The following is a 25,267-nucleotide window of genomic DNA, read 5'->3' on the forward strand; positions in this document are numbered from 1 at the left end:
TAGATTTTAACTCAATATGCCATTCTATGAAGAAAATATCTGTATAAAAGATCTGTATAGAAAATAGATAAAGCATTTGAATAAATTACAAAACTAATTCGTTGATATCTCATACATTCCTGCAGAGCAAGAGGTAAGTATCCTATAGTTCTAGTAACAGGAAAAATCAGTTAAATTTAAAATGCTTGATAATTGCTACATTACTTCTACTGGTTTTTTTTTTTTTTTTTTTTTTTAATTCATAAATATTATATTTTGTATAAGAACTTTGAGAAAAATTAGTCATGTTAAAGTAATGAATTTATTGAGTTCTATTAAAAAAAGAATACATCTTTAGCAGATTAAACCAGTATAATACTCCAGTAAGAATATTGTATTGAAGGCCAAATGATTTAATGATACCAACATCTTCTGATACCAATACAGAATTTCCTTATAAAAAGAGTAAAAGGAAACCTTCTTACAGTTGCTACGAAGATGATCCTTTAGCTGTAATAACTTCTTAACTGCATATCTAATTTTATAAATGTAAAGCTATATATTTTGTAACATACTGAAAACACTGTTATTAATTATCATAAACATTAATATTATTATTTTTCTTAATGTACTCCTTCATGTTTGAGATTGAATATTATTAGAGATTTCATCTTGTACAGAAATTTTCTAAGAAATTAATTTATGCTACAGTAAAACCATTCCTGAACATTAGCATAGCTGTGAATACTTTTTCCTTCTTGTGACATGCCTCAAATATACAAATTTCTTCTTTTGGCTGTTTATAGAATGTCAAAATATTTACAAATTCTTCACAAAACTTCATGTTAGTAACATTGCGACCCAAAGTAGTTTTAGCATACACCAGTAGCAGTATATTTCAAACCATAAATGAGTTTGATGTTATTTTGGTTTAATGTTCATTACTAAAATAAAATGAGCAGAAAACATACAACAATCCAAAATACAAACCTGATGACTAATGTTGCAATCATAATTGCAATTATAAACTTTTAACAACAGGAAAACTATTATGAAATAACTGTAAAAAAGTTTATATGTAATCCTTAGTCCAATATTTCTATTTCTTTCAAAATATTTTCATATTTTTTCAGTTTTTAAATAATTATAACCAAAATTAATATCTATCTATACCAACATACCCAGTTTGATGTGAAGTGTATTTAACTCATTAATGAACAGACCAATGGTGAAAGAACATTTTAATGAAAAAATGTGATGGTTCTAACACTTAATAATTTACAATCTACAAATGGACTTAAAAGTACATGTGTGCTCTATATAATCTTATCTCTTAGGCTATCAGGCACATCCTGATATTAAGAGCAATTATGGAGTTAAATACTGTTGACTAAATTGTATCTATACATAGAAACATGGTACCCAACTTACATTTTTTAATTATAATTTTAATAAAGAACACTAAATGCATTTATGGTTATTTAAATTCAGGAACTTGCATGTAAAAATGTCACAGAATGTACTTGATAAAATAATTTCTTGTGTATTAAATATTTAACTAAATTGATATAAGGACTTTTTTTTGTACCTCATGATTGATTATTCGACAGAGATTTATCCATAGGAAAACTATCAGAAGTTCAAATAAGTTTAAAATCGATGTTTATTTGGCATATTATTATGAAAATGAGCCACACACATGCAAACAGTATATTTTATGATAAGTAGCAACAATATAGTAGAGGGTGCATTATTTTATCTGCAAATATACTGGGAATTTGCTTCCTGGTATTCTAAATTTTCAATAATTCTAGTCATGTCCATGGAAATTCAAGCTTAAAATCTGCATTCTCCAGGGTAGTATTAAATGAGCAATTGTGATCGACAACAGAAACTATCGTTTAGACTTGAATGTTGACCTGCAAACACCAAATGGCTCTGTTTTCAGATCCATAATTTTATATAGGTTAGAAATTGAATAAGATTTTGTCATTTTAATACTGGTAGATTTCTTAATCATATTATCAGTGGTGAAGAAATGATTTACTTGAAATCTACTGAAAATAAACACTAACATGAAATGGTATTATTCAGGACTTAATTTATATCATCCTAAGATTTTATTAAGAATATGTTATAAATTACTAATAATAAAAATAATTCTCCAAAAAATATAAAGAAACAGAAAGTTCTGGGATGTACTCGACCTGACTATAAATAACATTCCCAAAAACCATGTTAAACACTTAATCGGAGACTTCAATAGTCAACTAGGCAAAGAAAGAAGATACCACGACATCATCAGAAAATGGCCTGCCCAAAAGAAAACAAACAAAAATGGACAAGAGACTCGTCGATCTCTGCAGAGACCACAACCTAATCTCAAAATCTACAGGGTGGTGCACAAGATGATCCAACATTTGTTTTAGCAATAATTGTTTAGGTTATGCTGGCAGAAGTGACAGCAGTTCATGAATATTTGTTTCTTCTCTTTCAGAGTGCGCTATTTCCTAATCGATTCTTAACAATTTCCTAATTGTTTTGCGTGTAGATAGAACTGGCTCACAAACAGTCCTGATTTGAATCCATGTGATTATTTTCTTTGAGGAATTCTAAAGGAAAAGATTTTCCCCAAACATCTTCGTACAGTGATGGAACTGCAAGTGCTAATCTTTGAGGCGTGCAATGAGATAACCAAGGATATGTGTTGTCAAGTAATTAACATTGGGGTTGGTGTTGAAGAAGTTGCTAGATGTGGTGGTAGTTATATTTAATATGTGATAAGCAGAACATAATCTCCAGGTATATAGTAAAGACACTGTATTTTACTTTACTGTACTGCGATTCAAATAATTATTTTTTAACAAAACCAAATGTTGATTATTTCATGCGCCACTCTGTACACAATTCAAGAGGAAACCTCAAAAACGTAAAACCTGGACACCCCGACTATACTAAAGGAGAATGGCAACTAGACCATGTCTTCATGCCAAACACAACCACAAAGAGATCTACAACACAAAAGTCCTCCTCTGAGTAGACACATGCTCAGACCACTACATAATCAAAATTAAAATTAAATTTACTCCCCAAAGAAAGCAACAAAACCAAACCACTAAATCTAAAAGAAAAATAGACCCTACCCAACTAATCAAGAATGAAAATTATCACAAAACAACCAAAAAAGCTATCACAGGTAAACTCGAAGATCTAGACAACCTTAAGCAAATCGCAGAAGAATTAGCCCCAATAAAATCCCATAATAAACATCAAAGGAGGAACAGCAAATGCAATGAAACAGTGGAAAAAAGACATAAAAAATCAGAAACATCTTCCAAAATCTAGTAAAATAGAGAAAAGAAACCACCCGAATCCTAAGGAGAATAAAAAGACAACACCATAAAGACACACTGAAGTCAATACAAGAAAAATTCACTAAACACAGTCAAGAGACTACTACAAAACCTTAAAATATCAGCTCTAAAAATACAAACCCTCAACCCTACTAATAAAGAATGAAAACGGTAAACTGGCCCATAAAAATAAAGACAACGCTAAGATATCCTAGCTAAATATTTCAATAAACTCCTAAATTGCGAAGAACCAACAGAACTCCTAATCTTCAACAACAACACCATCAGAAAACATCAACCCTGCCACAATAAAAGAACAGAATGGAACGCAAGGATGGGAGAGTTCAATAAAAGAAGTCTACCAAGTCCATTGGGTGAGATGAAGAATTACAAAACAGCAGCAGATCAGACTTTTGAAAAGATCTGGAAATAAGAAAGATCAATAAAAATTGACCTTTATCAACAGCTTGTCAATATCTGGATCAAAAAAGAACTACCAGAACACTGGACAACAGCCTTCATCCATCTGCTACACAAACAAAGGGATAAAACCACCCTAACAATTACAGGGGAATCTCACTCAAACACAACAAACAAAATTCTCTCAAGAATCATCCTCAACAAGACTGGTTCACAACTCAAGAAAGAACAAGGAAAATATCAGAAGGTTTCACACCCTGAAGGAGCTGTCTAGATCATGAGTCTCAAGCTAATAATAGATTGCAACAAGAAAAGAAACAGAGACATAGTGATAACATTTGTAGACTTCAAGTAAGCTTATGACTGCATCCACAAAGAATCCCCACTAAAAATTCTACGGCACCTCGGATTACAAACCAAATTAATAAACATGATAAAACTGACTCTCACAAATACTAAGTCAAAGGTAAAATTCAGAGGCGAGCTCTCAAAATCACTTGAAATCAAAATAGGACAGCGCGAAGGTGATGGGTTCTCACCACTATTATTCAACTGTGCCCTATTAACAGTAACGAGGGAATGGCTAGAAAAATGCCTCTCAAAAGTAAAAATAGGCCGAAAAACACTGCAAATAAAACTGGCCTCTAAATACCACTCAACAAGACAGAAATTATGCCCCAAAAACCCACACAGTTAGAAGAAGTAAGCATAAACAGTAATAAAATCAAAATAGTAATCCAATTTAAATACCTCAGAGAAATAATAACAAACCTCAACGAAAAAACCTTAATTCAAATAAGAAGAAACAAACTAGCTAAAGCACATAAATGAACCTGGTTCACTTACAATAAAAAATGCCTATTAATAAACATAAAAATAAGACACTACAATGCAGTTATAAAACTAGAATCAACTTATGCAAGAGAAACACTCTTCCACCTGAACAAAAAATCAAAGACAGACAGACTCCAGAAAATCAAAAGAAGAATTTGAAGAACCTGCATCAATCAAAAGTACCAGAAAGACGGGCAGTGGTGGACTGTGCCCAACAAAGTCTTGTACAAAGAGTTAGAACCCATCACTGATACCATGCGTAAGAGGAGACTAGGATTCTTTGGAAATGTCATAAGAATGCAAGATTCAAGACTTCTGAAGCAGCTAGTACAGTACAATCTCACCTTGAAAAACACCAAGACAGGATCCAGATGGATCAGAGAAATAAGAGAGGATCTGAAGGAAATTGGCCTTACATCAGAAGATGCCACAGATAAGATAAAATTAAACAAGAAAATCAAGAACAAAAACATTCACAAGAAAAAACTCATGACATGAACATTTTCAACACTAGAAAGAGCACAAAGAACATGAAAACATGGAACATGAAAAAATACTGGGAGGACTGCAAGTTTCTTTGATTCCCATCAAAGAAACTTGGATAATGGACTGACTAAACTGATCCTACACGGTCATAAAAGATAATAATAATAACAATAAATTACTAAATAGATTAGGTTTTAATAAAATCTCAGCCCTTTTTGATATTAAAAAACAATGTGATTTAGGAGCAATGTTAACAAAGTCCTAATATTAAGGACATAGGCTTTTAAGAGCATCATTAATAAGTGCAAGAGCTAGTGGCTTTCATAAGCAGCTTTAAACAAGTGCTGTATTCATTAACCATATGGTAATATATGATAAGAGTGAGAAAAAGCATGGATTATCATACAAAATCCATAAAGTTGTGGCTTGCTCTATGACACTAAGATTACTATTTAAATTGTAAAGTGTTCCACATATACAGTTATAGGTAACATCAGTAGAGAGTGGAAGAAATTGAAAAATGTCAAACAAAATGTTGATGTAGCCTAGAATAACACCATGAGAATTGTCATACGCAGCATGAGAATTATCATACATTGCCAGTCACTATACGTAGTGACTGGCAACCTTTAATGTCATCACTCTATAACACCGGCTAAAAATAACCTGCATTGCACCTTACATGCCGATTTAAATCTCCTCATTAATTAATATGCTCAATACTGATGTGTCCGAAAAAACCAAACAGTTTAAGCAAACTGTTGTTTCACTTCAGTATAGAGTACTTTTTCCGCCCAATAGTAATACTGTACAGCGAACACGTTGAATCACCAGAGTTGTCAGATCACTCTAACAAATATTAAGTTAACAAAATCAGATCAAGTGTATAAACCATACGCTGTTTGCTGAGAACAGGTCATTTGCCTAATTGTTGTTTTATCAGTATTAAATTCACTGTAGGCTAACTGCTAAGATCGAACATTTTCAAAAACCAAATAAATTTTATTCATGTAAATAATGTAATATTAAAGTGCAGAATAAAAGAGTCATAAAAATGTCAAATCTTGTAATAAAATGATAAATGGCATTCACCTGCATCAACCAAAACATCTTGCAGTACGCACCCAATGCTTTAAGAAAAATATTAAAATGAAATTATTTTTATATGCAAAAAACAAGCAGTTTAGCAATTTAATGGAAAAATGAGTTATGAACAGTAGGAGATTAATAATTCAACCTGTTTTTTCCCTAACAGTTTGTACAAACAGTTTTTTTTTCAATGAACAGTTTGTTTTTGTTTGGCAGAAACAGAAACGCCCACCTCTAATGCCAAAGTGAATAGCCATAAACTAATACCTCTTAAACCAATCTTTGCAAACCACTTTTCTTTTTCCTGTTTAGCCTCCGCTAACTACCATTTAGATAATACTTCAGAGGATGAAATGTATGAGTGGTCTTGTACATTCTCAGTTTGACCATTCCTGAGATGTGTGGTTAATTGAAACCCAACCACCAAAGAACACCGGTATCCACGATCTAGCATTCAAATCCATGTAAAAATAACTGGCTTTACTAGGACTTGAACGCTGGAACTCTCGGCTTCCAAATCAGCTGATTTGGGAAGACGCGTTCACCACTAGACCAACCCGGTGGGTCAATCTTTGCAAACCAATTTGCAAAAGTTTTACTTTTAATAAAGATCATGCTCTGCAATGTAAATGGAGCTGGTTGTTATGAATGCAAATAGATATCTTTTCCCTTGATCCCAAAAATAAATCTGTTAGAGATGATTTGTTGATGATTTGTTGAGACAAACATCAACTCAATTTTTTTCATGGTGGAGAAGATGCATTTCTCTAAAATTCAATTGGAGCTGAACCAATTTTGTTCACTGCAAAGTGATTCAGCCAACCTGCTATACATAATATGGTTGTGTTTATCCAAACACAAAATGATTTGAATGATTTCTATATTTTTTAAAGAAAAGTAGCACACCATGAGGAAAAATAAACTTGAATAATGATATCAAATAAAATTTATTAACTGCAAAAATGTGTGACATCTGCATGGAGACTTCACCAATGCTAACATGAACTATTAAGCAAAGCCTCTGGTAAAGTGTATCAGCGGGTAGTTATAAGTCCAGTTCCTTTCCTCTAGAAAACATATGAGTAATACATAGAGTACAAAAATAAGGTAAAGTAAGTTTAAATCAATAAAATTCTCACATCTCAACTTTATATTTACCAACAATTATATTAAATAACAAGAAACATGGTCTGAAAATTTTGTTCACTATAAATGAAACTAAATAACATAATCCATACTACCACAAACTAAATAATACGTTAGTACCACACCATTATAAAGATGAAATCAACACATAAACCAACTAAAAACGACGAATACACAAACTTTTAAATTACATTATACTGCAACCCTGATCTTACAGACACAGAAACAAACAAAACACACAAACTTCTACTTATTCATTAAATTGGCCAAGAATTGAGAAATATATAAATAATATAGTTTACACAATTGGACCAAACAAACACAACTACAAAATCATCTTGCATGGTTTCTTAACTACTGGTGAGAAAATGATCATAAATGAACTTAAAAACAAAATATTTATATTTAGTTTCCTTAAACAAAGATACATACATACATAACCATACAATACATGCATCGTGTAAATATACCACCTTTATTTTTAACATAAAATATACCCCATTAGAATAAGAATACTAGAGAAAAAGAAGTCTCATCATACTACTAGAGAATACTAGCAGAAGTTTCATCATCAGCTGTTACATATGTCAAATAAATACTATTGAATACATTATTACCTCACTGAATCCAGTTAACACAATGTACACAACTGCTGATGATGAAACATTTGGTGCATCATAAATATTTAATACAATCCATGGACAGACAATATTACAGTTACAGAACAAAGTGCCAAAAAAAGCAATGTCAAATGTGTAAAAATAAAGCTATATATAATAAAAAGTCAACTTTCTTTAATAAATGAGCTCATTTGTACATATGACATAAAATATAAGACAATATAAAAATGATCTTTGCATGTAAGAATTAATCCACTGATGAATGAACCATCACCATGTGCAATTACTTAAACTTAAATCTGCAATTAGGAAAACTGTAAATGGCAATGTACAACTGTAATCCATTTCATTCAGGCCAAGTATGAGTAAAGCCTTTACTTTCATTTTAAATACACACAGATCCACATACTGCCAAGCAGAAATAAGCATTTTTAGATCAAGTAACTGGAATTTTTCCAGACTTTAAAAAACATACTTCATTTAAAACATACTCTTGATTCAATACTTATCCTATTAACATTTATCTCATAAAATGAAGCAGATACTTTATAGAGGTATTATTTTACAACGTAGAATATGCAATATCTTGAGTAAAGAAACATGTAGCCACTGGTTCCACAAGTAAGACAAATAGTAAGCTTTTATAAGGTAAGTTAAAATTATAAATACAAGCTGAAGTTATCATATTAGCCAAAAAAAATGTACAAATATACATTTTCATACTTTATTATAGTTATAAGTACAAATAAAACAGTTAAAAAAAAAAAAAATTAAATAAGTATTCTTAATAAACAGAATTCTGCCTTAAGAAGATTTCTTTGGAATTATTTTTTGGCTCCTTTATCAGTGGAATTGCAAGGTAGCCCTGCTGTCAATGGATGCCAATCCTGAAGTGGTTAGAAACACATTTAGTATGTGGTAGAACAGTACACTTGGTCTGTGTTGTACTGTTCCATTTAGTTTACTGTTTTTGTTAAATTCAGAGTATACTTAATATGTTTACAAGCAAAGATATTAAACACATAATTCTGGAATCACAAGTCTACACAGTTAGAAAGTAGGTCATTAATCAGTTTATTTCTATAAAAAAAAATAATCTCATTTTATCATAATAATTAACAAATTGTTTCACCCAAATCACATGAATGCACAAAATAAAAGTTTTATTACACTAAAAGACATATAAATTTAAAAAATCAAATTAATATTATACAAACAACAAAAAATCAATAGAAACCTATGGGAAAATCAAATAAATTATTTTATTATTTAGTAAAATATAGGGAAAATAATAGTTATATATAGCTAAACACAAGAAACATATCAAACTTGAAGCCTGTCTGAAATCTACAAGCACCAATGCAGTAAGTGGAGAAAAAATGAGAATACATTTAACCTTCTCCATTGATTACCTTCTCATTTCTATTAATTTTTTGTAACATAAAAATCAGCTACAACAAGCTAATAATCAAATAAACTTAATCTTATATATAAATCACGCCTGCTACTGAATAGAAGAAGTATATATAAACCATTGCTTCCCACAGAATACACATTTTCCACATTAATCTGTTGCTTTAGACTATCAGTGCCATGACAGTACCAAAAATATAAGAGCCACCATTCCAACCCTGTAGGGAAAGATACCCGCCTTGTGACGCTTCCAATCAACCCCCCTCCCGTATAAGACCCACCAGTCAAGAAATGCTTTCTCTGAGAACTATTCTGATCACCACATAACCAGATACTATGGTAGGCATAGTTAAGGATTTCCTTGTACAGCTACAATTCAGTTGGCTTGGCATGTTAATATCCAACAGTATATTCAGCTCTGCTAAGAAGACTGGAAAACTACCATTCCTCACTTTCCCTTAACAAACCTGGCATGGAATGTTTATTATTCTTGCTCTTGGTGGTGATTTATGACTTGTTAGTTCACTAACAACTAGTATGCTATATCACTTAGCAAATACATATATATGTATGGATTACAAACACTGATTGAAGTTTACCCTTACACAAGAACAATGGAATAAATTAATAAAAATAATTTAACAGAGAATGTTATTATATCTTATGTTTTTTTTTAAATCTATTTGTAATTTACAGTTATTTTTTATATATTATATCACTTATTAAGTCAAAGGTGTTTTAATGTATTTTGAATTTTGAAAATATACATTACTGATAAGTTAGGTGAGTTTTATAAAATTGTGACATCTATATTTTATAAATTCTGTAACTCTAAAAATACAGAACCTAGAAAGCTGAACTTTTACAAACTAATGTAAAATAAATAGATGTGCAAAATAACATTTAAAAAAAAAATAACAGACATTAGCAACTGTCTTTTATCACACACAGAAAACAAAACGTACTCAAAACTATGCATTCATGTAGCTGTTGTAAAGTTACAGCTGCTAAACATCACTGGAATCAGTTATCACATTCTACTGAATAATAAATAATTATACAAATAATAGCTTCCTGAAAGAAAGGACATTTTGTAATTTCTTTTTTATATTATTTTAATGATTTTCTCTTAAAAAATATTTTTAAAATATCCAAAGACATTACAGTAAGATTTTTTAGTAAAATAAATATATATATATTCTGTTGATTAATATACTTAAAAGCAGTTATAAAATTATCATGTGACCAGAAGTAAATGGTATTTAGCAGGTTTTAACAACTTTGTATTTAATCTCATTTTAGAATCAAATATCAAAGTGTATGAGAAATAGTTAGAATGGCACTTTTATATAGACCAAATTAACTATATCAACAAAAAAAATTGTTATTTTCTGAAATGCCTCAATTTTCATTAATGAGTAGAACTGGATTTGTAAGAATAACTACACTTTTAAATGAAAATCCTGAAATAGTTCCATATTCCTTCAAGAATTGAAGATTTATTGAAAAAATGTTTTTTTCAAATGATTTAAAAAATAAAACAGAACATGACAGGTACACTGGATTTTAACAAATAAGAAATCTACATTAAAAAATTCAAACTAAAAAATAAACTATATTTTTTTGGCATGAAGATGCTCTATACAAATTCAGTTAGCATATAGAGTTGAAAACAAACTGTACGTACAAGTGTTCAGGCGGCCATTTCACAAGCATCTCCATATAATTAATTATATGATGACTAATATGAGTAATGATTATTGTGTTGTATGTTGATACAGCTGTGTTGTGAATCAGCACTGAAACAAGGGACATCACTCAGCAGAAATATGATGACACAATCAATAACTGAATCTAGCTAAATCTCTAACTAAATCAGAAATGATGGCAAATCAATAACACAAACGCAACGTTTATTTATTCTTCTCTACAAACTAACTGAATACAGTATAATTAAAAAATGTTAAGTTTTACAGATGATCAGGAGGATTAATATTAGTAAATTTTTCCATTAAATTATTTCAACTTGGCATCCTAACTCAAAAAAAAAAATGTATAAAGAGCACTCTTTTAAGTTGTTAGAAAAGTATATAATCTAATCTTTCTGATAAGATGCTGACAGCCACTTGATGATGCTAGTTCAAATTTATAAATATGTAAATTCTTACTGTAAACACGAAAAGAAAGGAACTAGAAAAAATGACAATCAATTTAAAATAGCAAAAAAAGTATCACAAGTAGCACTGTGATTCATTTGTTTTTGATAAGTTGTAATGCATTTCAAAGAATTATACAATGATCTGTTTATTTTTTTTTACAAATAAATTTGTTTTTGTAAAAATTGACTTTAGTCAATTTATTAACTATTTTATCATTTTCTTTTGATAGTACTCTATCAAAAGAGAATCTTTAAAATTGTATAAGAAACTACCATTCATGTGAACCTGTATTCATGTATTTCATTATGTTTAGTGATCAGCCACATTTTCAACAAGTTTTGGTTTAACTTTAGTCAGTCCTAACATTTGCTCAAGCTTCTTCAGATATTCTCAAGGCCTTGATTTACATCAAAAACTACCTAGGTAAATTTTTTATTAGTTTCAGTTTAAAACATAAAGTGTAATGTGGTCAATTTAGAACTATTCTAAAGGTTATTTTTTTTAACTTCCTTATCTTTTATTAACCTTGGTATAATATCCTACGTCTTCTAGCCTTTTGCTAGAATAAATTAATTCCAAATGATCCATTGAGAGAACTTGAAATCAGCACCTAAGTAATAATAGATGAATTTTTAACTAGGATATTATAACCAGAATAGCATTAATACTACAAAATGCATAAAATAAAAAAATAAATAAATAAAAATTAAAATGTTAAGGATTTTAGTTTTTTAACTATATTATTAAAATCATTTTGAAAGACAACAGAAAGATTTCTCTAACAAATATTAGTTATTTTAGCCAAAAAATTAGATCCAACTAATTCAGAGTTCAGCTCAGTGAGTTTCCTAATTATATAGACAACAAAAATTTTATGCAAAGAATATTTAATGGTTTATGACATTTAAAAATCAAAATTAACAGAACCATTTTCAAGCAGTATATATTTCCCAGAAAATTTTTTATCCTAGATAGAGCCTAAAACTAGCCAGAACTATAATTGCAATGTGACTAAACATTACTAAATTTTCTCAAACAAATTTAAGAGAAATTAATCTACCTGCTTTGGTATTATTACATTATCTAGATGCACAAAGACCTTCCAAAAGCCACTTTCAGAATCATAGCAGTTTAAAAAAAAACAAAAAAACATTGCATAAGAGAAACTTATAGTGTAACAAGCCCTAATGGAGAATAAAATAAAGCTTATCACATGATATCATAGTATCCTATCAAAAAGAATCTTTTTAACAATAAAAGAAACTACCATTCATGTGAACCTAGATTCATGTGTTTCATTATGCTTAGTGAACAGCCACATTTTATTCTTAAAATCCAACCAAAATTAATACCTTTCTTTAAAACAATTTCAATCATTCAACACAGTCATTGAACTTTTCCTCTTGTAAATGTAAATTAATTAGAAACCCTACAGGCCTATCTACCCCTTTGACAACTCTCCTAAATTATAGAGGGGCTGTACATTCTATAAAACGATAAGATAAGAAAGGAAAGGAAAGTCCCAGCATCCTCAAAGGATATATATGGTTGAGGATATCAGGAAAACTTTGGAAGTATGCACTTCAAAAAAAGAAAGGCTATACTTCCTACTACTATCCTCAATGTTCAGGTCAAACTCTACTGTATGTGTAAATGTTTTGAAACATTTCATAAAAACACTTCTTGTATATTTTTTTCAATTAAATACTTATTTTTACCAATACAATGTTTTATAACAATTTCTGCAGAAAACCATTTCAGTAAAAGATGATGTTTTAGTATTTAATTTTTGGCTCTTCTGGTTGAATTGAAAAGCTGATCATGACTGCTCTCATTCTACAAGAATATATTAATATTTGAAATGTTATTTTTAAAATAACAAAGATGAAAGTAACTGAATAAAAATTTTAATTGACAGCAGACCAGATCAGTAAAAATACAAAAAAATATGTTTTTATAATTAACCACAAAATCATTACTTATATGTATATGGTTAAACAGATTTTAAAACAAGACAGTTTTTGAACATCCTTTAGTCTCCAAGAATAAATTTATTTTACAATGACAATGAGATGTTTAGAAACATCAAATCATATTCACACTGGCAATGAACATGCCAAAACATCCATACCAGAAAAATAGTATGACTAACAATCACCAATTAGGGTCAATGACCAATTTATGTAGCCATGTTCAATGAATTAAAAAGTAGCTTATTATTAAAGAGTAGAAGTGTAATATAAGGGAACCTGAACAATATTAAATTTACAACAAAAATAGAATCCAAACAATACCTTACAGACATTAAATTTATTATTTTTACATTACATTTATAACAATTCATACCACTTCTGAAAATACAATTACAACAGATTTTACCAGTACCGTAATCATTAAAATAATATACATATATATGCTTCATTGTGTACATGAGATTTGTCACCGAATGTACTTGAGTAGTGTATGCACACTTGCACAAGCACGCACGCACACACACACACATATCACACATACATACTGAAGATAGGTGGATGCTTAAGTACAAGTATTATTATCACATTTTTCACAAAAAAAAGAATATTTCACTAATTTTATTGCTACTACCATCTAGTAAACACTATAATTTTTCCTTTACTACACTGTTGATGGTAATAATTTAAACTATAAATTAAAAAACTGTAACACATCAATCCTGAATTCATGAATAAGTAGTACTCTCAAAAAAAAAGACAAAATCAAAGAAAATGAAATTTAGTTCATCTTTGCAACACAGATACAGAAACAACAAAGACAAAACTTTTATATAAAATTTCAAAACAATATAAACTAAAATAAACATACCATATAAAATATTTACAATAGCAATTACAAAAATAACAGCCTACATCTGAATTCAGTCTTTTAAGGATGGTGAAACATTTTTTTCAAATATTGTATTGGGAACAAATCTCTTCTCCTTCAATGAATCTATCTGAGTAAGATCTTCTGATTTCAGTTGTCTTTCTGATCGCTGATTTTGAATACTGTAAAGAAAATAAAATTATATCAATAAAATTAATTAATTAAATTGAGGCATCTCTCCTTAAAATATGACTGATCCCAGAAATTTTTCCTTTAAATTAACTGGATGACTAAAAAACAATCACTTTTTGAAATGAATGTGTTTGAACGGGGAAAAAGTTTGAACTGACAGTTTTCATTCATTAATTGCCATAAAAATTCATCCTGCTTGAACATTATGGAGAAATAATACCAAATATTACAACAGATTACAATAACAGAACACTGCATAATATTATGATTATTTTTATTGTAATTAATGAATACAAGCAACAAATTACAATATGTTGTCTATCACGTACATGCAACTGAAAAATACTAAACAATGAATTAACACATAAAAATTTAACCTTTTCTAACCAATTCTCACATGGCTACATGTGCCTCTAGCTGTACTCCAGCTTCCCTTACACCCATCAATGCATGTCCCTAGTATTTTTATCTAGATATGCTTTATTGTATTTACATATTTTTATTTATCAATGTAATTATTTATTACTTGAATAGAAGCTGGAATCTTTTCCTCAGCAAAGCCTATTGACAGAAGTGTTAATATAATTTTATTGTGATAAACCTTTGTTTAAAAAATAATGCTTTTCACGACAGAAACTACAGATAAATTTTCATTGTAGTATCATATAATACGAGGTGCTACCCAAAAATTCAGGGAACTTTACCATAAAAATAAAATAGCTTACCATAACTTATAGTTTCCACTGTATCCTTCAAAGTAATCCCATTGGGCATTGATACAGTGATCCCAGTGTTTTTCTCATGATTCCATGCATTCCTGGAAGTCTGCAGGTGTAAGTGTTCGAATCAAGTTCTGCGTTTCTTCCTGAATCTCCTCAATTGTGTTAAAACATCGGCCTTTCAATTGAAATTTTATTTTTGGAAAGAGAAAAAAGTAACATGGGGCAAGGTCAGGCAAACAGAGGGTGGGGAATCACTACCGTCTTTTTGGAAGCCAAGAAATTCCGAACAGCTAGCGATGTGTGGGCAAGCGCGTTGTCATGGTGCAGAACCCAGCTGTTGTTACTCCACAGATCTGAACGTTTACACCTAATGCTTTCATGTAACCGCTTCAAAACTTCATAATAGAACATCTCATTGGCAGTTTGACCAAGAGGAACAAATTCCTTATGGATAATGCCTTTGATGTCGATAAAAACAATCATCATGGACTTCACGTTGCTGCAAACTTGGTGTGCTTTTTTTGGCCGCAGTGAACTTGGCAACTTCCACTGCGACGACTGCTGCTTAGTTTCAGGGTCATACCCGTACACCCATGTCTCATCACCGGTTATGATGTTGGAGATGAAGTTACAGTCATCTCTTGCTGAATTTTTCAATTCACTACAGCTACGCGATTTTGTTTCTGGTCACTGTTCAACAGTCTTGGTACGAATTTTGCAGCAATGCGTCTCTTGTTCAAATTGTCCGACAAGATGCGTTGCACGGACCCATATGACATTTGTACAATTGCACAAACATCATGGATTGTTTGTCTACGATCTGCAATAATAGCCTCTCGCACTTTCGCGATGTTTTCCGGTGTTGCGCTTGTTGATGGTCTTCCTGAACGCTCACCGTCATCGACTGTCGTTCATCCATCTTTGAATCGTTTGTACCACAAAAACGTTTTACTTTACTCATAGCATTGTCACCAAATGCTTCCACAAGCATGCGTGACAAAAACTGGGTTTCTGCACCAGTTTTTTTAAGCATGAAGCAGAATTTGATGCAGGTTCTTTGCTCTTTAAAATCTGCCATTTAGAACTTCAACGAAGCAGTAAAACACAACGTTACACAACCGCACGAAAGTCAACAATGCAGCCTCTCACCGTCACAGCTGTTGGAAAACTGATTCACAAAGAGTACTGTTAGCCACATCTAGCGGCAGCAGATCGTACCAGCAATGGTTCGCCTGCGAAATTCAAATTCCCCAAACTTTTGGGCAGCACCTCGTACATATTATAATATATTTATAATATCGTTATATATTATATAATTTATTAATCCAAAGAAGATAAGATAATAATGAAATAATTACTTTATTTACAAAATTTTACAATGAAAATTAGTTCACCCACTATTATAAATACTTTATGCTCATATCCTTATCTTTTCTTTTAATCTCTACTATAAATTTAAATTAATAGCACACGCATTTCTGTGGATGCCAATCACATGGAAAATTTTGAGATTTTCAGTGTAATTTGACCTAATTTTAAAATTTACATCCCAAATTTTATGCCTAAAATTACTATTTGACAATTTTTTTTTATAAAACTTGATAAACAATTTGTTAAAAAGCACTCTTTTACATATTTGGAGTAAATAAATTTTGAAAAATTGCCAATAAACTTAAAAAAATTACTAATAAAATTTAGAGAATTTAATTCTTCCCAAATTGATACAAACAAATAAAGTTAACAAAACGGTAACAGATGTCTTTAAAGAAATGCAGTTCTGGTTTAATTTTTTTTTCAATTTTTTGTTGTTTCCTTTTTAATAAAAGTTAGTTTTTCATTTACTTCATTTGAAATCAAATTGATCAACCTGAAACATTTTATTTAACATTTTTTAATGTTACTGATAAATTAGCAAATTTTGCTTACTTCAAACATAAAAGTGTTTTTTGACAATTGTTGAGTTATTTTACAAAAACCTTTTTACATAACACTGAAAATATACTTGAGACTTAATCTTTTTATATTCTTGAAGTTTTTTTTAAACTTCAAAAGTAGTTTATGGTTTTTTTTTAAAGCATAAAATTTACCCCACAATTGGAATCCGTTATATTGCTGTATTATATTAATCTACAACAGAAATTTAGAGAAAAATATTTTAGCAACTATAACTGGAAAAAAATACTTTCAGACATAAATTGATATGAAACATTTTCTGCCTTTTGAACCATAAAATGCATCCCTGAAGTACATATATTTGTTAAAGTAAGTATATTTCCTTGTGGGACATCTGTATTATATTATATATAAATAACCAAACTTTATGTGACAAACAGAAGAATAAGCAACAAGAACTTTTAAATCTCTTTGAATTATACAAAATATTCTAACAAAAAAACAACCAAATAAACAAGTATTAACAAAAAAATAACCATAATTAAATAAAAAATTATAAATATAACCTAAACAACGAATAAATTTCTATTGGCTTTTTTGAGTTGTTATAATGGCTTTCCCATAGTTTCAATACTGAAATTAGGCACAGAATATGAAATCAATCTGATAGTGTTAATAATTTCAAAAAATCCTGATGCCATCATCAATAAGGTAAAAGTAAATCAGATTATTTAAAATTTCCAGCAAATTTTTACAATAAAATTTTTCATTTCTTCCACAGCGCTACTACTAAACTACTCTTTAGTTCATTTAACTATCTTTTTTTTTTTATTATTTTTTTTATTTTTTATTTAGAGTATTAACTTTACTAATTTGATATTTAAAACTATAAAATATAAAAACATTCTAATTTTAACAATAATAGCAAAATATAAACTGAACAAGAAAAACAATTTACCTTTCTCGATAAGGGGTATATTTATCAGACAACATGTTTTCAACTTTATATCCAATTACACCTACTACTGCAGCAACAGGCAGCGTTATATAGGGAGCATAAGCCCGTAATGCTCTTAGTATAAAAGGAAACATCTGAAAAATTAATTAAAAACATGAAACTACTGAAACTTTTAACAAAAAAATTAAAGATTTCAATTAGGGTAAATGCAACTACAAGTCAAGACAGTACAAGAAATCCAGGAATAAAGGTTTGTAAAGGTTAGCGGTGGGGAAACACTTGAATATGCTGCAGAAAGTTTGGCTACAATTAAAAATAAATTCAGGTAACACATAAACCAAATAACAAAACATACTAAAATATATTTACATCACAACATAATGAATTACAAACAGAAAACGTCTTCATAATTTTATTACCTCTGTAAATTCTCCTTGATAGTATTTTTATTAATACACAACTTTTTAAAAATAGGTGTCTATTTATTAATATTTTCTAGGTTGCTGCTCTGATCAAGATTTTTCCTACTTCCCCTAACTCTTTCAAAGTTAGTGTCACAGCAGTTTCTTTAATTAACCATGGAGTAGTATAGATATTTGCATACTCAGGAGTATATAGATGCATATGTATATAGATGTCCATTAGGATGTAACCTACATAAGATATAATTATGTACAGATCTGAATAAAATATTTATTTACCATAACAATGCAAGGGGTAAGTGACACACCACACATATTTTATCCTCAAGAAGTCATGTAAAGAGTTGTCCATAACCTATGTCCAAGGATGTAGAGAAAAAAGACTGAATTTGCATAACTGAAATTGTTATAGAATATTATAAACTTTTATTGTTAAGTGAAAAAAAAACATTATTCTCAATTTTTAAAGTAAACACAACGGTAGGGCAGTTTATAAATTACATGAGTTATGTTTTTACTCCATTTAAGCTTACTGTCAGAAGTAATACAAAAAACATTAATCATTTTGGAATTTAAAAATGGAAAGGTTTCCTTATTTTAAAGATTTAAGCAAAAAATTATTTTAATAATTATGGTATGGAGGTGCAAATTATTAAAGCTTACTTAGACAAATTTCACTAATATAATTATTTTCTAAATTATCTGAAAAACAGGAAAATGCACTTTTAAATTTTCTTGAGAAACACAAAAATTTACAAACATTTTTCAATTAACTATAAATTTGCATTTCTACCAACAAAAAACTTACTTATTATGAAATTAGAGAAGTTGTTCACAGCAGGTTAGTCATATCTTACCTACTGCTTGTGGGCAAGTAAATGCCTAGCTACTAAAGTAAATTTACCTACTGCTTGTAGGTAAATTTCAGTCACCTGCTTGGTGACTGAAATTTACTTTTTAATAATAAAAAAAATGTACATACTCACATCCAGATTTCCACAGAGCTTTTTCAGTCCCTTAATATTTAACAAATCATTCTCAAAATTTCAGACTGTTCATTGTTACCCTGTTTCAAGAGATCAGTATATCTATATCCTAATGTAACTGCATAACAAAACTAAAAAACCATTCACTGAATGAAATAAATTTTCATGGAATTAAAAATTTAAAACACACCTTTCTTTATAATCACAAATTCATCTATTCATAAAAAAATAAACTGATCAACTTCTATCGAATCAGACAACTACTTTCATATTATGAGCTACTTTGCAACCTGCAAAAAAGGCCCTTATTAAGATTCTAATGTTGGTCAACATGACAAGCCTTCATAACACTTATTAAAATATTTTTATAAATCTAACTCAATTTTAAAACACATGAAAAGTTGTGCTCCCATAAGTTCTTTTTAAAGCTAATTAATTGTACAGCTCCTTCAATGATTACCAGTGGCACAGTTGTAAATGGCACTGTCACTTAACATGGGCACCATTAACCACCTTCAGTGTAGGCTTTACATGGAAGCTGGTTAAGAAACCCTTTTAGTGTATGATCAAATGATATATTTGATGTCTGTTGTTTCTCCTTATTTAATGTATTGTTTTTGTCAAATTTCAGCATTTGTAAATTTCATACTGTTTAAGGAATCGTGATGAATATATTTTATTTTTTATGAATCAGTGTAAATTTTCCACATTGTAATTAACATTTTTGTGCAAGTATCCTGTTTCCATAAGTTGATTTGTATAGCTTAATTTTTTGTGTGTAATGGTTGCATTCCACCTTATACTTTTAGACAAATGTGTATCCAGTCTCTCTGAAACACTATATTGTCATTGCAGTTTAATTTAGTTACTGTTTACTGTGTTAATTGCTCTTTGGTTACTGTGCCCATTAGGATAATTTTTTTTAGCTTACAACATCTTATACATTTTTGCTATGGTTGTGCAAATAGCATAGTAACGTTTTGCTGAATGTTTTGGCAATTTTGTGCACGAGTTTATGAATTTTTAGGGTATTAATTAAGTTTCTATCATTATACATTTTTTTTGTTTCTATTTTATATAACATGCTACGTATAAGTGTAGAAAACTCCTCTCAAAAAGCTACATAACTGGCTCTGATTAGCTCTTTGGGAAACACTATTTCCACATAATACAAAATTTAATTATTAATTATTTTTCAGTATTAGAAATGTTACACATTTTGTCATGACCAACAATGAATAATACTAACTAAATAAACTTAATCTTCTACATCCTTCTTTTTACATGTACTTAATAATATGTATCCCAACATTTTTCATATTTTAAAAATGTTCCCAAGTTGGTTTTACCATTTTATCGCCTTAAATAATTTGCACCCATATTTCACACAATTATTATTTGTATGATTTAATTTGACTAAAAAATCCTCTTTAATCTTTCTGTATATGGTGAGCCAACCTCATGAAGGTTTCCTTATAATTTTCCTTGATACTGCCACGCAAATACTGGAGCAGATTCTATTATCTGCTTAATAACAGATCTACTATTATAAAATCTGCATAAAGAGCAAAATAAAAATGTATATTTATTAAATCTAGATAAGCAGAAATAACAGGGCATCAAATTTTTCTGAAGTAACATCAACAGAAACAGATTTTGAACAAGATAACTAAACTTTGGGCAAACCACATACTTTTTCTGAGAATAAATATAGGAATACAGACAATCGTATCAGATTTCTACAAAAAAAAAGGTCTATTGATCAAAATCTAGTAAAATGCTAAACAGAGTACACCTCATTTAGTTTGTATTTCACCTGTGACTAAACAAATAAAGTAAAACAACACTGCAGTAAAACAGAATTTAATCGTTACAAAAAAACATCTTTTTGAGGGTGAAATGCGGTAGCTGCAATTTACCTGAAACACCGGTAACGCTCGACTTAAACAGCATTTTAAAACACCAATAAAAAATGGCAAAATAAAATAATTAATTTGAAATCGTCGAAAACATATTATTTATAGTTTTAATAAGTATACACGGAAGAAACTCCAAAAAGTGGAAATATATTTCAGTGTGAGGTTAGCTTAAAAATTAAATATCGAGTAACACGGACGAGGACAGTTATTCAAAACAAACTATAAGTTAAAATTCTAAAAACAATTACATTAACGTACTAACCAAACTACAAGAATATAAACCAGATGAAAAATTCTTTAAATTCCAAAACGTTATATTAAGTGATTTCACCTTAACTACGTGATTAGCTAACAGCCAACGACTCGATCAGTGACTGGTTTTTAATAAAAACTGTTGCAAATGCCGAACTGCTTTCATATACATATCGGACTGTATATATAACTGTATTTATAACTATGTTTGCCTAAAGCCCAAAAACTACCTAAGCCTCTTGCTACCCAGAAGTAAGCAAACTTTCAGGAATTCTAGAAAGTAAATTGATTTAGGAAATTTCACAATCAAAACAAAGATGTAATATATTGAGGCGGAAAGGCATAAGCGATTATCTTCGCCGACAGATCGGAGAGTACCTTAAGGACCGATGGTTAGTGGCTGATACGTTGAGCAGCCCTGTCAAAATTCAGATATTTGGAGGAGTGCCACAGGGGTCCGTATTGGGTCCCCTGTTATGGCTAATAGTTTATAATGTGTCCTTGCTTTGAATCTTCCTGCGTGCTCGGAAACGATTGCATATGCCGACGATCTTACCATGCTGGTTTACGGCAGGACTGAGGGTGACTTAGAGGAGCGTAGAAATATGGCACATGCTATTATCAAAATAATTGGATGCGCGACAAAGGTCTGGAGTTGTCACCTAATAAATGTGAATATATAACACTCACGGGAAGAAGGAGAATTGGCAGAATTAACTTGAGAGTGGGTGATCATCCCCTTTAGGTCAAGTCTTCTATCAAGTCTCTAGGGGTCACAATTGAACAAGGGTGCAGGTTTAGCACGCATGTGGTAAATATATGCAATCGAGCGGATAGGACCGTTCAGTCTCTGAATATACTGATGTCATCTCATGCTGCTCCTCGAAAATCTAAGAGAAGGCTCATTTTGCCTGCGGTTATCTCAGCTTTGTTTTATCCCGCGCCGGTCTGGGGTAAGACGGCACGTGTTAATCGAAATTTGAGCAATTTACAGAAAGTGCATAGAAGGACGTTGTTGAGAATATTTTCCAGGTACAGGACGGTAGCGTACGAGGTGGCTTGCGTGCTGGCAGATGAATCCCCTATTGATCTACTAATTGGAGAGCTCACCTGGCTTACGAAGGCATGGACAGAAAGGACGCTAGAGTGAAAACCTTAGATGATTGGAACGAAAGATGGAGATCGGGCGCGGGGTCTGTCTGGACAAAAAGGTTATTGCCGGACCTTATTCCGTAGATTACGGACCCCACGGCGAAGTGAATTACCACCTTGCGCAGTTCTTCTCAGGGCACGGCGCGTTTGATTACCTTTATAGGTTCGGTAGACGCAGCCCTCCTCGCTGCATGTACTGTTGTGGCGAGGATTCTGCCGAACACACACTATTTCACTGTGAGGAGTGGAACGATCTCCGGGACCAGGCGGGTTTAATTGGTTAACGTTCAGAAGACCTTGTCAAATATATGCTTGAGACAGTCTAGAATTGGCGGGCGATCGAAAAATACGTGACCCAAGTTTTAAGAAAGAAGGATGAAGAGGCTCGAAGACGCGGGTTTTAAGAGTAGTAGGGATACCTAGTAGAGTAGTAGGGGTACCGGAGCTCGCAACAGCCTCTGTTGCGAGCTCCGGTACGCCGAGATGTGCTGGCACCAATGAACGGCTGGGGACTCCATGGGGGTAAAAGAACATAAACATAAAAGACCAGAACCGGTGGGAACACCTTTGGCTGCGCCTCATTAGAGTGAGCACAATCAAAAAAAGAAGAGCCAACTGGCGAGCCGACCTGCCATCCCGGATTTACAGCCAGTAGGCGGGAAGGCTCGTTTGAGTAAATGGACACTTTCCTGGGCTGAGGTTTACTTAATTGTATGTCCCACCCAGGGGAGTAGGAATGAGGTAAAAAAAGGTATTACTATTCTGTCTTTTGTAATTTAATTTCTTTTTCAGATTTCTATAAAGCCTGAATATTTTAATTGTTATTTATCAGTACTATTCTCACAACCATGAGGGTAACAGATATTGCAGGGGCTCTGGCTAGATACTCAGGCAAGGAAAGTGAGCCTTGACTGGCTAGTATATATATAAAACCACCTATCAACACACCATAATAGCAAGCTAAATTTTATATTACCAATTTATATGACAAACTTTTGAATCCACAGATTCACAATCAGCTATATATAAAATACTAAAAAAATCAGGCATTGTATGAGACAATCAGGCAATGATGACTTTTGATCAGCTTTTTGAGTAAAATTGTTTTGTTTACAACCCTAAAATCTCACTTTATGATTGTGTGTCCTATTTAAGTTTGCAAATTAGTTGAACAGCATGCAGTGATCCATTTTTTGCTTTCTGAAGGTTAAAAACTGGTTAAAATTTACTCTCATATGACCAAACATTATGGACAAAGTTGTATGAACCACAGAAACGTTTGTAGAGGGTAGAAAAATTTAAAGACAATCGAACTTCACTGAGTACCATTCTGAGCATCCAACTAAAATTTCAATTCCAATGCTTGAAACTCGCATAGACTGTCTCATCTAAGAAGGCCAATGGATTACAGTTAAAAAACTACAAGTTAGTGTTGATACAGGTGATAACATTATCACCAAGCTGAAGTACCGTAAAACAAGTGGAAGATGGGTTCCAAGAGAGCTGACAGATCACCATAAGGAAGTAAGACTTGGCATGTGCACAGAGCTAAAATTACAGTATCAGCAGGAAGGTGATGCTTTTCTAAACAGTTTTCTATGTTGTGATGAGACATGGATTCATGGTATCAAAAAACAGAACATGGAGTGGAAGCACATGAGTTCACCTGGTAAGAAAATATTCTGAACCTAACCATCAGCAGGAAATATAATGATGACAATTTTTTGGATACAAAAGGCCTGGTTTTTGTCAATTTTCTAGAAGCTCAGTGAACAGTAAACAGTGCATACTACTGAAATGTGCTTAACAACAAAGTGAAGCCAGCAGTGTTCAAAATCATCTTGGATTTCAATGCAAAGGCATCATTCTGCTTCACAATAACGCCTAACCTCACACAGCAAAGCTAACTTGAGAAACCATCAACAAATTACATTCGGAATTATTACCCTCCATACAATACTGAGTTGGGCCCCATCGGATTTCCACTTGTTTGGTCACCTCAAGGAGGCACTACATGGTAAGAGGTTTAATGGTAATGACAACATTGCCATTAAACTAATGAAAATGTGCTAAACTGGCTCTGACATCAAGATGAAGATTACTTTGTGGCAGTCATAAATAAGCTAATTCAGAGATAGAACAAGTGTAATAATGTTGCTGGAGATTATGTCGAAAAGTGAAAAAATGTCACATTAAATACTATTTTAGCTCCAGAGCAATTTGTGTCTAATTACTGAATGACCCTTGTATTACCATTGTTACATGTAAAATCTGATAAGAGAATGCATCTTAAATTAGGTAAATGTACATTGAGTACGATTTATGAAAAAAAAAGAAGAAATATCAATTTGAAAGACAGAAAAATAATTGTAAAATAAAATAAATAAATAAGTAAAATTAAATTTAAAAAAATTGAAGAGGAAACATTCCA

The 25,267-nt window shown here is 31.1% G+C and overlaps 1 protein-coding gene across 3 annotated transcripts in view; it reads right to left on the reverse strand.

The window, feature by feature from the left end:
* LOC142323356 (small integral membrane protein 12-A) overlaps positions 1-21,795 on the reverse strand; it is a 30,016-nt gene extending 8,221 nt beyond the window's left edge. The window contains exons 1-4 of one of the 3 annotated variants that reach the window (XM_075362872.1): positions 21,695-21,782; positions 18,525-18,758; positions 18,106-18,239; positions 13,791-14,522 (exon numbers count right to left, since the gene is read on the reverse strand). In XM_075362872.1, the coding sequence (XP_075218987.1) occupies positions 14,393-14,522; positions 18,106-18,239 (264 nt within the window). In that variant the 5' untranslated portion in view covers positions 18,525-18,758; positions 21,695-21,782 and the 3' untranslated portion in view covers positions 13,791-14,392. Of the gene's footprint in view, positions 1-13,790; positions 14,523-18,105; positions 18,240-18,524; positions 18,759-21,694 lie in introns of those variants that run through there. The other 2 variants (XR_012756089.1, XM_075362871.1) reach the window with 2 other exon arrangements.
* Positions 21,796-25,267: the final 3,472 nt, after the last annotated feature.

Source organism: Lycorma delicatula, chromosome 4 (genome assembly GCF_047948215.1).
Source record: "Lycorma delicatula isolate Av1 chromosome 4, ASM4794821v1, whole genome shotgun sequence".
Taxonomy (NCBI): Eukaryota; Metazoa; Arthropoda; class Insecta; order Hemiptera; family Fulgoridae; genus Lycorma; species Lycorma delicatula.